Source organism: Chroicocephalus ridibundus, chromosome 5 (genome assembly GCF_963924245.1).
Source record: "Chroicocephalus ridibundus chromosome 5, bChrRid1.1, whole genome shotgun sequence".
NCBI lineage: Eukaryota > Metazoa > Chordata > Aves > Charadriiformes > Laridae > Chroicocephalus > Chroicocephalus ridibundus.
In genome coordinates, this window is record NC_086288.1 from 54,151,589 (window position 1) to 54,163,909 (window position 12,321).

General features: G+C 39.5%; 1 protein-coding gene across 9 annotated transcripts in view; it reads left to right on the forward strand.

The window, feature by feature from the left end:
- The window catches only part of ABLIM2 (actin binding LIM protein family member 2), a 148,064-nt gene extending 136,224 nt beyond the window's left edge, over positions 1 to 11,840 (forward strand). For all 9 annotated transcript variants that reach the window (XM_063337143.1, XM_063337144.1, XM_063337145.1 and 6 more), the window contains one exon: positions 10,076 to 11,840. In XM_063337143.1, the coding sequence (XP_063193213.1) occupies positions 10,076 to 10,189 (114 nt within the window). In that variant the 3' untranslated portion in view covers positions 10,190 to 11,840. The remainder of the gene's footprint in view (positions 1 to 10,075) is intronic.
- The last annotated feature ends 481 nt before the right edge of the window (positions 11,841 to 12,321 follow it).

Consider the following 12,321-nt stretch of genomic DNA (forward strand, 5'->3'; position numbering starts at 1 on the left):
ATTTTCCTAACTTTGCTCCCATTGCGAGTATTTTTAAGATTACGCTGTTGTGTAAGAAATTTATTTTAAGGATTATAGAAAATATTTTCTTGTAAAAATGCATATTTTTCTAAGCCTAAGAAGTATCTAGAGATTAGGAAGGCTCAACTGGTAATAAATGCGTTCAAATAATAGGAATTCTTTCTTCAAAAGCACATATATCTAAGCGCAGAAACACTCGGCATGTTTTTGTTTGCTTGTTCTAACTCAGCAGTGAGGTAGAAGTAGCCCAGTTCTCGTGCTTCTCCAGGAGATGTTTATGCCAACAGTGAAGTAAGACATGCAGCATTGAGAACTAGTTATAATAAATGACCTGCTGATTTTTAAATACGTTACTGTCACTCTGACTTTTGAATGAATAGCCTGGATCTTCATTTAGTACAAGCTGAATTTACACTAGATAAGGATTTGGCTCAGGAGGCTTTTTTAGAAGTTCCTCTATACCACAGAGCTGTTTATTCTAATGTTAGATGAACAGAGGAGCATTCCTGTGAGCTATTCTAATGGGAAATGGTGAAGAACAAGTTAATTCAGATAACGAACAGAACAACAAAGCAGTAGGACAGGATTGGGGTCATACAGTCTGGGTGAAGATGAGGAATTGCACCCTCACCATGTCTGCAGATGACACAAACTGGGGAGGAGAGCAGGTGATGCTCTGGTGAGCAGAGGGACCTGGCCAGGCTGGGGGAATGGGTTGACAGGTACTTCATGAAGTTCAATGAAGGTAAATCCAGATTCCTGCACTTGTGACAGAATAACACCATTCAGCAGCACAAGATGGGGGGAGCAGCTCTGCAGAAATGTAACTGTTGGAAAATGAGCTGAACATGAGTCAGCAGCGCACCTTTGCAGTAAAGGGGTTATAGAGGAAAACATAGCCTTCTCAGAAGTAGGCACTGGAAGGCCAAGAGGAAGCAGTCACAAGTTGCAGGAAGGGAAATTACAATTAGACGTAAGGGACAAGTTCCTCACAGGGAGGACAGTGCACTGGAACAGGTTGCCCAAGAGGCTGTGGAGTCTCCATCCCTGGAGGCAGGCAAAATTCGCTGGACATCCCCTGAGGGATGTGGTCTAATTTTAAAGTTGGCCATGCTTTGAAGGCGTCCATAGGTCTCTTATTTGCTTAGGTTGGATAACAAAATAGGATTCTAAGCTACCTTTGCTGCAATAGCATTTGTAAAAAAAAATGCATAATTTGTTCTATCTTGGAACATTTTGTATTGAAAGGATCATTTTATTAGACAGAGGTTTAAATATAAGTGTCTGGAGCAAACTTCTCTATTTTGGACAACTAAAGTCCTGTGTTTGCAGGGACTAAGATATCACCTTTGGATGGTACACATTAGCACATTCCTTACCTGCTGGTTTCCCTGTGGTGTTCCACATGACCTGTTTTGGGTTTTTTTCCAAAGGAAGTTGGGCTTATGGACACCTTTGAAAATCTTGATACCTCTTTTAAGTACTTGAATACCTTTTATGATTTAGGCCTTGGGCTGCTAAAAGCATGCAATTGATACTTTTATCTTAGATTGGATATCGTTTGCCTGTTATTCAGTCACAACAATGTGATTCAGTGCTTGCACATCCACATTGGTGGTTCATGCCCAGCTGCATAGGTTTATTTTTTTCCTCCTGAAGTTGCTTTTATCAGAGTATAAGATTTCTTTTGTGGTCACAGGCTGGTAGTTTTGAAAGCCAACATAGTCATCCATTTGGAAACCATCTTTTAGTGTTTTCATTTGATTTTCTTATCTTAATGTATCTTAGCTTCTTTAGCCTTTTCTTTTGAATGTCAGAGAGTTAAAAGCATTATTCGTTCATGCCTATCAAATACAGTAGAAAGTATATTATTCCACTTTTGTTTGAGCCTGTTCATTCGTTGTTTAACAAGGATACACTGAAACAATTGCTAAGGAAAAAAAAAAATTCTGGAATGTCGAGTAGCAAACCTTCATCTGCCACCTTGTTCTCTTGTAAACAGAAATGAGAGATTTAAACATGGGTGCGGTCTTGTTTGAACAGAGCACTCACATTAATTCAAACATGCTTTTCCTCCTGAAACTGCTTGTCTGGATTTGTTTTAGGCATGACATTTTTTTCCACTAGTTTTTATTCAACAATCACCCTGGGTTCTAGCCATTTGGGCTGCAACCATTTTAGGACTGGTTTCCAGTAATTGGGCCTGAATTTATAACAGTCCCAGCTCCTAGATGTCATTCATACAAGTAATGTTGTGCGTCCCAGCTCCTCTGGAGCTCAGATGGAGAAAATCAGAGCAAAACTGGAATGCTGTGTGTTTTAACATAGAGAAGTGCAGTTTGTAGTTTGGGGCTGAATTTGAGGTTACGGGCTCACTTCACAATGAATCTGGCGTGAAAAAGTGCAGTTCGCTGAATTCAGTGGAACTTCACACTGTCTAAACTTGCAAAACGTTTGTGTGATGTTTCTTATTCTAGGCATTTGCTTGCATCGTGATCAGTGCTGGATGTCCAGATCAGTTTTCAAAGCCCTTATGAAAAGACCCATTGTAAAATTAAAATACACATTAGAAATTACAAAAGCTATTCCTATCAGAGTGGAAACACTGTGAGAGGGAACCGGGATTAGATGTGGAGCATTCATGTTATGGGTGCACTAAAGCCAAAACTAGGGGAAACTGGAAAATCTGCTTTCAGGTATTTTGTACCTAAAACAAATGAATATGGGAAGTTTCATGTTGACTCCAGCATACTTTTTTGGATGATGCCCAAAGACCGTAGACATACCACCTGAAACCAAACCTCTGAGCCCTGGCTGTGAGTCTGGGACAAATATCCAAACAAGTGCTGGCGCTAAAATACATGAAAACACAATAAATAACTTCATTAGATTCTCCAGTTCAATAGTCATCTACCTTTTAAGACAAAATTGCATTTACATGTCTTAAATTTTGGAAACTCAATATCCTCTATATATTTTCATTATTCATTATGGATTCGCAGACTTAGTTTTATTTATGAATTATTTTCTTAATTATGTAGCATGTTGATCAGTCTGTTGAAGGTGATTACTTCTGTAACTGTCAGCATGAAAGGGCTCGTTTAGTTGAATGACAGAATGGTGGCACAAGTTATCTTCAGAGATGTTCTACTGTCTACCACTATGTAGGTAATATATTGATATCCCTGAGTGAAATACTTGTATCTTTTCAGCTTATGGCATAATTACACAGCTGAGGAAAATACTGGATGTACAACGCTACTGTAGAATAGTTTGCTTGTGCCTTGTGATATTTCGTAAGAGGTTAGATTTTAAATACCCCCCAGTAGTCGTGCTGAGTGGAAGGCAGCTTCTCTGTGAAGTTTCATGATACCCTGAGATACTAAATGAGATACATCCACAGGTCCAGGAGCCTTGTATAGATGCTTGGGGCTACATCGGCAGGGGGAAAGGTTTCACACTCCCTTCCTCATTGCTTCTGTTGCACAGTTTTTCCTGGGAGCCTGTCTGGGGACCCACATTGCTATGTGGAAGCAGAGGAGAGGGGGATCTCTGCCTGCTTCCAAGGCTCGGTTGCACAAGCGCTCCAAGTTGCACAACTATTCAGTGTTGTGACTAAGTGCCCTCATCTAGTGTAACCGCAATTGTAGCACCTACTGCCTCATCCCCTGATCAATGGAGTTGCTCTAGTTATCTTTTGATACCTTTTTGAAGTTCATTAGGTGGCAACTCATGCCGTTTCTTAACGTTCCCTCCCCTATCACATAATTACTTAATAGTTTGAAACACTTATTGAGCGTGAAGCTTAATTACTTTGTAGATGAGCATAACATTCAGTACTCCCTTGGGAACATGGCACATGGCTAAGTACAGTTTTGGAATTAGCCACACAGTAGGCTTAGAAGAAACCTCTGAAAAGCCTGCTGAGCCCCAGCAGTGCTACAGAAAAAAGGGGGGAAAGTGCAAGCCTTGTGAAAGCAGAATGAGGATTCGAAATTCAGTAGATGAAAGAGAACATTTTCCAGAAAATTAGGATTGGGCATCTGAAAGTAATATTTGGGCTAACTTTGAGAGGCGCAGGAGAAGGGAATGGGAGGGAGAGGAGAAAAAACTGGAGAAGGGATGTAGCAGTTATTGTTCGAAATGTATTCAGTTGACATACTTTTAACGTGCTAGATCTGAATACAGGAAAAGACTATGTCCCACCTGCAAAGCCTCTGCTCTAACTACCCTAAAAGAGCTAAGATCTGGTTATTTACATGAATGCTTGCTTACCTGTGGGTAAACCTTTCCCAGTAAATCCCTGTTTAGTTTGACTGGTTTGCATTTTGAAGACTCTGGAAAAGATCCTGTAGCTTTTACTTCTGGATTTTGTGGATCAGAGGTTGGAAGTATTACAAGGACTCTGAATAAAAATGAATTGAAGTGGACAACTACTTAAAATTTCACTCTATAAAATAGAGCGCACAGCAGTGCTTCAGAGAGAGACTAGCTGAAAGATTCACTATGGATTCAGGCAAAGGTAATGTAAAGCTCAGCTGTCATTTCCTATAACATAATGTAACAAAAAGCAAAAGAGAAACAAACCCGAGGTTTTAAATGACGTCTAGGAATCCGGGCTTTGATTTTTCTAGTCTTCAGCTCATCACCTCCTGCCATCCACTGTGTTGGTTCATTGGTTCAATATTGACTCATGAAGAAGTATGATATCCCCTGGATGTCCTACATCAGCAGGTTTTCACAGGAAGATTCCCATCCAATTACTGACACAGAGTAAACATGCTTGTGCAGCATGACCTGGTCACAGCTTACTGCAGTATGGCTGTAGGTTAATTGCAATTTTCCCTTCCTGTGACTTATTCACTCTAATGCCATGTTCTTACGTATTGGTTTTGAAGATCTCTGAATTTCATTAAAAGTACAATTATTCTTGGGGAAAAGAAATCTCATTGAATTAAATAAACATTATAACTCTGTTTAGAATGATTAGTGACCTTTTGGCAGGCCACAGAAAAATAGAGACAAGCCTCATTAATTTACAGCGAAAAGCATCTCTTCTTTCTGAGATAACACTGTAGAGCAAGTATTTGAATGTGCAATTAATTACCTTTGTTCTGAGAGACTCAGAAATGAGCAAGTATCTGGACGGCTCATTTTAATGATCGTGTTCCGTAAAGCATGAGGATTTTCCATTATAGTGGTTGTGCGGCAGTAGAGAGGCTTAGCTCAGCCCTTGCTTAGTTCTGTATATCTTAATAAGAAACATTTACGTTTTAATTCTTCCGTTGTGCATGTGTATGTTGTAGGAGGGCGAGCTGCATAATTACAGCGAGGTGTGGCGACTCTTCTTACACAGCACTGTGCCAGATAGGTAACATCCAGGTGAGGAATTACAGCAGCAGCATTCGGTTCCCAAGCCTGCAGGCCACCTTCAGGCTTCCCAAAGTGGGATCCCAATGGTTTGACCCCATTTCTGTAATCCAAAATGCTGTCAGTGCAGGTGAGAGATTGTGCTTCTGGAGACACGACTCTACTCTTCCGCACAAAGCCACTGCCGCGACCTGTGGGCACATCTGGTGGGACCAGCACTTTACTGAAATTGAGTCTCACTGTCTTTCTCTCGTTTCTCATGCAAGCTAACGTGACACGCTACCCAGAACAAAAGGTTGAGCACTATTGACTTTACAAGCCTCAGATTAATACAATTTTATCAAAACGATATGATGTGGTAGTCCTTTCTAGTGTGACAATTTCACAAAATGCTGATGTTCTGATGCCACGAGCTCCCGTTTAGCAGCCATTTTAGTGATGAACCATCTTTAAGCTATTTACTTTATCTTTTAGCAGGGCTTTCAGGTAGCATCACCTTAACATCACTATGCAGCTTCCAAACTGAGCTCAGCCAAATGCAGCCAGTTCAGAGTGTGGGCAGAAGGGGAACTTAATCTGGTCCTCTGTACCCTCCTCAGTGTCTGCAGCGTGCCCAGCTTTGCTGTTGATGCAGAGCAGAGAATTAGATTGAGTTAAGCTGCCTGAATATGGCCAAATTGTCACAAAGGGAATTAAGAATTGGTTACTAGCACGCTGTAAAACACCCAGACTTCCTATGTAAACAAGGCCAAGACTAGTAAAAAAAAAAAAAGAAATGAATTTTACTTTTACTAGTAAGTTGGGCCATTCATTTAATGGCCCAATGATGCACTATTAACATAGCTGGATATTTTAAGCTGGCCCAATCATAAAAAAAGGATGAAAAAAAATAAAAGATATAATGTTCTTGGCCCTGTAAAGCATAGCTTTACACACACATCTTCTCTCATACCTCAAGATGAATATCCTCCCTATTCCCTACACATAATTTTCAATTTCCGTTCTTTTGTTTGACTAATGAGACAACATAACGCTTCAGTTAAGACAAATTAATATTCAAATAGCTGAGAAGAAAGATAAATCAATCTAATATTTCTTAGTGGTGCATTTTCTCTGCCTTTGTTTGGGAAGAGCTCTAGGTCTTAAAGCTGTAAGGTTTAGGAAAGTCCCAACAATAGTGCAGAAAAAATTTAACATCGGACATACAAAGAAAAGTATGAACATAAACTTCCCACACTGCCCTATTCCCATGGTGTTTAGACCCTTCAAATACTTGTAGACATTTACCATATTCTCCCTTAGTCATCATTTGGCTAAGCTTATACATACTTAGGCCTTTTAGTCTTTCCTCATAAATCAAACTCTGCAACCCGTGATTACTTTTGTTACTTTTATCTGAAGCTTTGCCAATTTGATGACATCTTTCTGGGATCAAGGTTTATTCCAGAATTTGCAGACAGGACCGTAATCATTGCTGCTTCTAGGGTTGGTCCCAAAGCTACAGCCCATGGTGCTTAAGAAAGAGATGGTGAAAGTTTCTGAGATGGAGGGGAAAACAATGGGAATTATGCTACGTTGGGCACAGACTGGTTCCCTCAGAAGAGGGTTCAGATCAAAGGGAAGTGTTCCTTTCCTCTAGAATTAATTTCAAGTGTGGGTAATGCATTGATGGAGTAAGAAACTTTGTTAATATTGCAGTCTGACTGTTAGTCCTTGAGATGAGGGACACAGAATGTGGAGAATTAAAAGCAAAGAAACTTCCTAGTGGAATGGGAGGTGAAAATAAGCGAAACTCATGCGTTCCCAACCTCAGTCTCTGCTACTGCATCCCTGGGATGGAAACTTTCAACTCCTTTTGGACCAGGCGGCACCAAGTGAGAGCTTCTGTAAGGGGAAAAAAAAATGGTGCCGGTGTAAAACAAAACTTCCATATAATTAGAAAATGAGTGCATGCAAGGAATGAAGGTGATGTCATCTGGATACAAGCAGAGGAGCAGAGCACAAATCTAATTCATACTGGCTTGGATAGATGCCTGCAGACTGAAAACTCAGTAAGCCTGAGGGCAAAGCAAAATGATAAATGGCAAAGTACGGCCTTGGAGAGGAAAGGGGGAATTGCAGAGCTTGTTCTGAGACTGGTGGCAAGCTTCGTTGGGAGGGGAAGCATAGTGAGTATTCGACACCCAGCAGAAGAGGCCGGATGTAGGGCTTGCGGACTCTCCCTACTTGACCTTCAGTATTGGAACGGATCTGATGAGACCACAGTAGTTTCTAGGAAGACATGGTGTAATTTACCTCAAGATTAAAAATGGTGGAAACATTCCTTTTGAAGTTTTACATTTCCTATGGTTTTGTGTGATTGGCAAAGTGGATTTACCTGCAGGGTATGGGCTTTCTGATTTTCTCTTTGAGTATGAACTACAGCTTTCTCCTGAGTGAGGAGTCTCAGGATCTCAAGTCTTACCCACAATCTGGAAAGCAACATAAAACAAAATATGATATACTTTGCTCATCCAGACTTCTTTTTCAATCCCAAAGTTTACAGACGGGTTCCTTGCTGTGAGAAATTAGTGAAGTTAAGCTTGCTCACATTTGTCCGCTGGATTACCAGGAAAATATGAAAAAAAAGTTCAGTGCAGAGCGAAGTTACTTTTTCTTTCCAAACCCAGTAGAATTAAATTCTGTTAGTGAGACATTGTTTCTAAAATACGTTGTCAGATGTTGCTCATTTCCATGCGAAACAGAATCTCCTTTGCCAAATATGCATGGCGTGTTTGTTCCATGCTATGCATAGTGCTTATGGTGGGTTGCTATCATTGGTCAAATGAAAAATGAAGGCTCTGTTCCAAAATATTAGTCACTGTTGTTCTGAATATGTGGAATCTCAAGGGAAAAAAAACAAGGCTGTCCTTTTTTAAGAAACCACAAGGGCCCATAATGACCATTGAAGGTAATTAAATGTAGTGATTTCTTACAAACAATTTCATTAATTTTCCTTGGGTAATTTACATTGAAAATATAAATGCATTGTTAGGAAGTGGAAAGTCAAAATTGTCCAAAAAATAGCTTTGGGTAAGGTAGGCCAATGGGGCTGTGTCCATCCTGGTTAGGTAAACTATTGTGGGATTACCAGGGCATGTCAGCATGCTCCCTGACACGATTTTGGCTAATGGTGGCAAGCACTCTTCCAGACAATGCTGGGACCGGGATTCAAATGATAGACAACCTTGGCTTATTTGAACTACCAGTAAAAACATAGCCCAAAGGACCCAGTGGCCCCCCTTCCCTTGGGGAGTGCTGTGCTCCCCTCTACCTTCAGCATCTTGCACTCAGCATTATTCACATTCATGAGGACTGCATCTCCTCTGAAACTACCCTCCTGGCTGGCTTGCTGGCATGCATCTCGAGAGTGAGTGATGTGGACTAAATGGCCGTTTTGAGCCTCTTCCAAGTGATGAGGACATTGAACTCAGGTTTCCCACCTCCTGGGAAGTCCTGCAACCAGGAGGCGGTGAGACAAAAGGAAAAGGCCAATATCCCTCCCTTGAAATAATGCAGTTGTCTAATGTGTGATGAGCCTGATTCTGCTGTGTGAGAGATGTCCAAGCATTTCCTCCACTTAGTAGCTTTGGGAAGCTCATTTCTGGGTGCAGGCGCTGAGGTGCTTGGGACAGGTCTGCTGGGGTGTCCAGGAAGGAGACCTGCACCTTGGAAACTTCAAGTAAAAAGCTCAGTTGGGGAGGAGAGAGTTAGATTGCAGGGCTGGTCCCAGGTTTCAAGGAAATCTTTGTGGAGTCCATGTTTAAAAATTGCAATTTGTAATTCTCATTGCACGGAATGTGTCCTTTTTAGATGGTGTGTGCTTAACACATCAGAAATAGAGAACTATAACTGATACTACTGACATGCTTGAACAAGAGTTAGTCCACAATTATTAGAAGAATTTTATATTATATTCCTTTCTAATTCACACATTTATCTTTTTTGCCTTTTCTGTATGTGTATTAATAATTGTTAGGTAATTGTTATCTTACCTCCTTCCAATTCTTTATGTTGGTATTCTCCCCTTTTTCTCTCTCCCTTTTCTTTTTTTTTAATACTGAATCATGAAAGCATCAAATAGAAGCATAGTTCTTGGCATTTAAAAACAAAATCGTTATCCAGCTTGGGCTTCTGATACGAGTTTATCCCCATGGATAAGCACATTTTGGATTTAAGAATTTAGCAGTGTGCTCTGTCCTTTGTTACAAGGCTGCTATTAGTGGACCAGTGTGGCATCCACCACTCTCATTAAAGATCAAGGCAAAACAAATCCAACTCTGAAATTACGTTGTTATCAATCTCTTTAAAGTCCTGGAATAGCTTAAATTTGTCTCGGCATGCTCTGTCATCAAGCACCATGTATAAACACATCATTTTTCCGAGGACCACAGCTTCTGCTCAGTTGGAACTCTATTGAAAAGTGGTTTGGTTTTTTTTAAAGTTCCTACTGCCATCAATAATGTTATTTCCCATCTACTCTGAGCTCATTTGGTTTTGATACGGTCTTTTCCAGAAGCAGTTTGGGAATTTAAATGCAAATCCTCATGCATTATTTTGTGGTGTGTTTTAAAACTTAGGAAGGGCAGAAATATTCACGTGCACAGAAGAGCTTAATGATACCTTTTGTATTTTCATTTTCAAGAGGCATTTATCCCCTGAAGAGTTCCAGGAAGTCTTCAAAATGAGCATTGAGGAATTTGATCGTCTGGCACTTTGGAAGCGGAATGACCTGAAGAAAAAGGCCCTGCTTTTCTAGCCCCTCCCGGATGAAATATGTGCTTAATCAAAACAAAAATAGTCTTGCCAGAACTATCACATGCACTTGCTGTTGAACCATTGTCCAGCTTCATTGTGTTAGTATGTGTCGGGGAAACAGGACAGATTAGATGGCAACGCGTTGGAATACAGAGAATTTGCTAATCTTGCATGACCAGATGGTTTTGTCAGTAACTCCTGGTCCTACCCAGTTTACAACGTGCAAAAAAATCTAGCTTTAAATTTATTGTTGCTTGCAGTTATTGCTTGATGCAAACGGAAATTATGAAAGGAAGAGAAAAAGTGTAGCTGTGACAAAGGAAATGCATCCAACATTTTGTTCCATTAAGTTTTACAACACAATTTTTACAAAATCAAGTAAGTAATGAATATAAAATTCTCCAACGGGGGATCACATGCTATTAAGAATATGGTAAAAGCCAAAGAAAAGCATGTCCGCAAGCAAATATTGCAATTGTTTATGTGGGGTACTTTTTAAGAATGAAAGCAAAAATATGGAAGCACCTTAATTCTACTTCTTATACTTTAGACACAGCCTACTCTCTAAAAGGTCATATTTGTCTAGAAGGTAACTAGCTATCTTTAATTACAACACAAGAGTTTTTATTTTATTAAGAATATATTGTGACATAGAACAGTTATAATGACTAAAATGTATACAGACCTACTTAAAAATTTAGTCCCATTCATCAGGAAAACTGAAGCCTTATACAAAACTGGTTTAAGAGTGTATTGTGCCAGTTAACTGTGTTTTCCTACTAGTTTGGGGTGTTTGGAGAACTTTTTTTTTACATTTCATGCTGATAAAAATACCATGTAATCTTAATTATATGTAGATAGATATATCTATCTATAAAAGAATTATTTTCATTAATATATATGTCCTGAGTAAAGACATTCTTACTTTCTCCACTTTCTGGCTTTACACAGTAAGCCACGAGAACTAGGATGGCAACTGGTAGGTGTGGAAATGGAACAGTTCAGCATAAAATGTAACAAAAAAAGCTTGGTGTGCTCTATCAATACTACATCCAATTATAATCAAGTATATAAGACCCTCATGCATTACTATTTGCATGTTTCTGTACAAATCAATTTAAAAAAAAACCAAACCCTATGTGATACTGGTGTAGTACCTTGAAACTATCTTAAATAACAAGCAAAGCTAACAAAATCTAAGCATTTGATATGAGCGTTAGACCTTAATATCTCTTCCAGCTGAAAGACTGTATTAAATTTAACAGTTTCATATGGTCAGAAGTATGGTTGCTGACAAGGAATGTTTTAAAGTGAGTTGCTAGTTTTGTGTGATACTAAAAGAGCATTACAAAAAGTACGTTTTTCAGCCATGTGTCAGTATTCTGCATTTTTACTGCCTTGAATGTTTGTACTCACTTCCTACTTCACTATGTCTTTTTGCATTTCCTTAAAGTAACTGGTTAATATATGCACTACAACACACTGTTTCAACTGACCCAGCATTGGCAAAACCATAGCATTGAACATGCCTTCTTCCAACTAATTTTCGAAATCCATGCTGTTGGAAATAAATATTTTCTCATGACCTAAATGTTTTGTCTGATGATACAAATGTTTAAAAAATTCATTAAAACAGAGACATAAGTGAATGATTTTGCTAACGAGTGTATAATTTTTAGATTGGAGTGCTGCGCTAGATGGAGTCTTTCCATCGTATTAGTGTAAATAATACATAGTTTGTATTAGTTTTGCTCAATGAGTAGAGCACATTTGTATAAGGTACACTTACACAATAAGTGTACCTCTGAATGTCCAGTTACAGTAAAGTTGGTCATGATGTCAGCCATCCATCTAGCAACTGGCACATCTGACCAAGCAAAAAGTGCTTAACTGGTGATGTTCAGTGTACAGAACCATTAGCCAGTTGTAAGTGAGAGCTCCTGATCACCTGTTGTCTGCATCCATAATGCTCTTCAACCTCAGAATAGCTTGCTGTGTTTTGCCTACGTGTGAACACTGGCAGCACACTGAAAAAGGCCAGTCTAAAATGTCATCAGCAAGCTCCATTGGTACTACGAAAATCTAAATCCAGGAGAGCAATTGGTTGGAGAATAATGATGATGAAGTTTGACA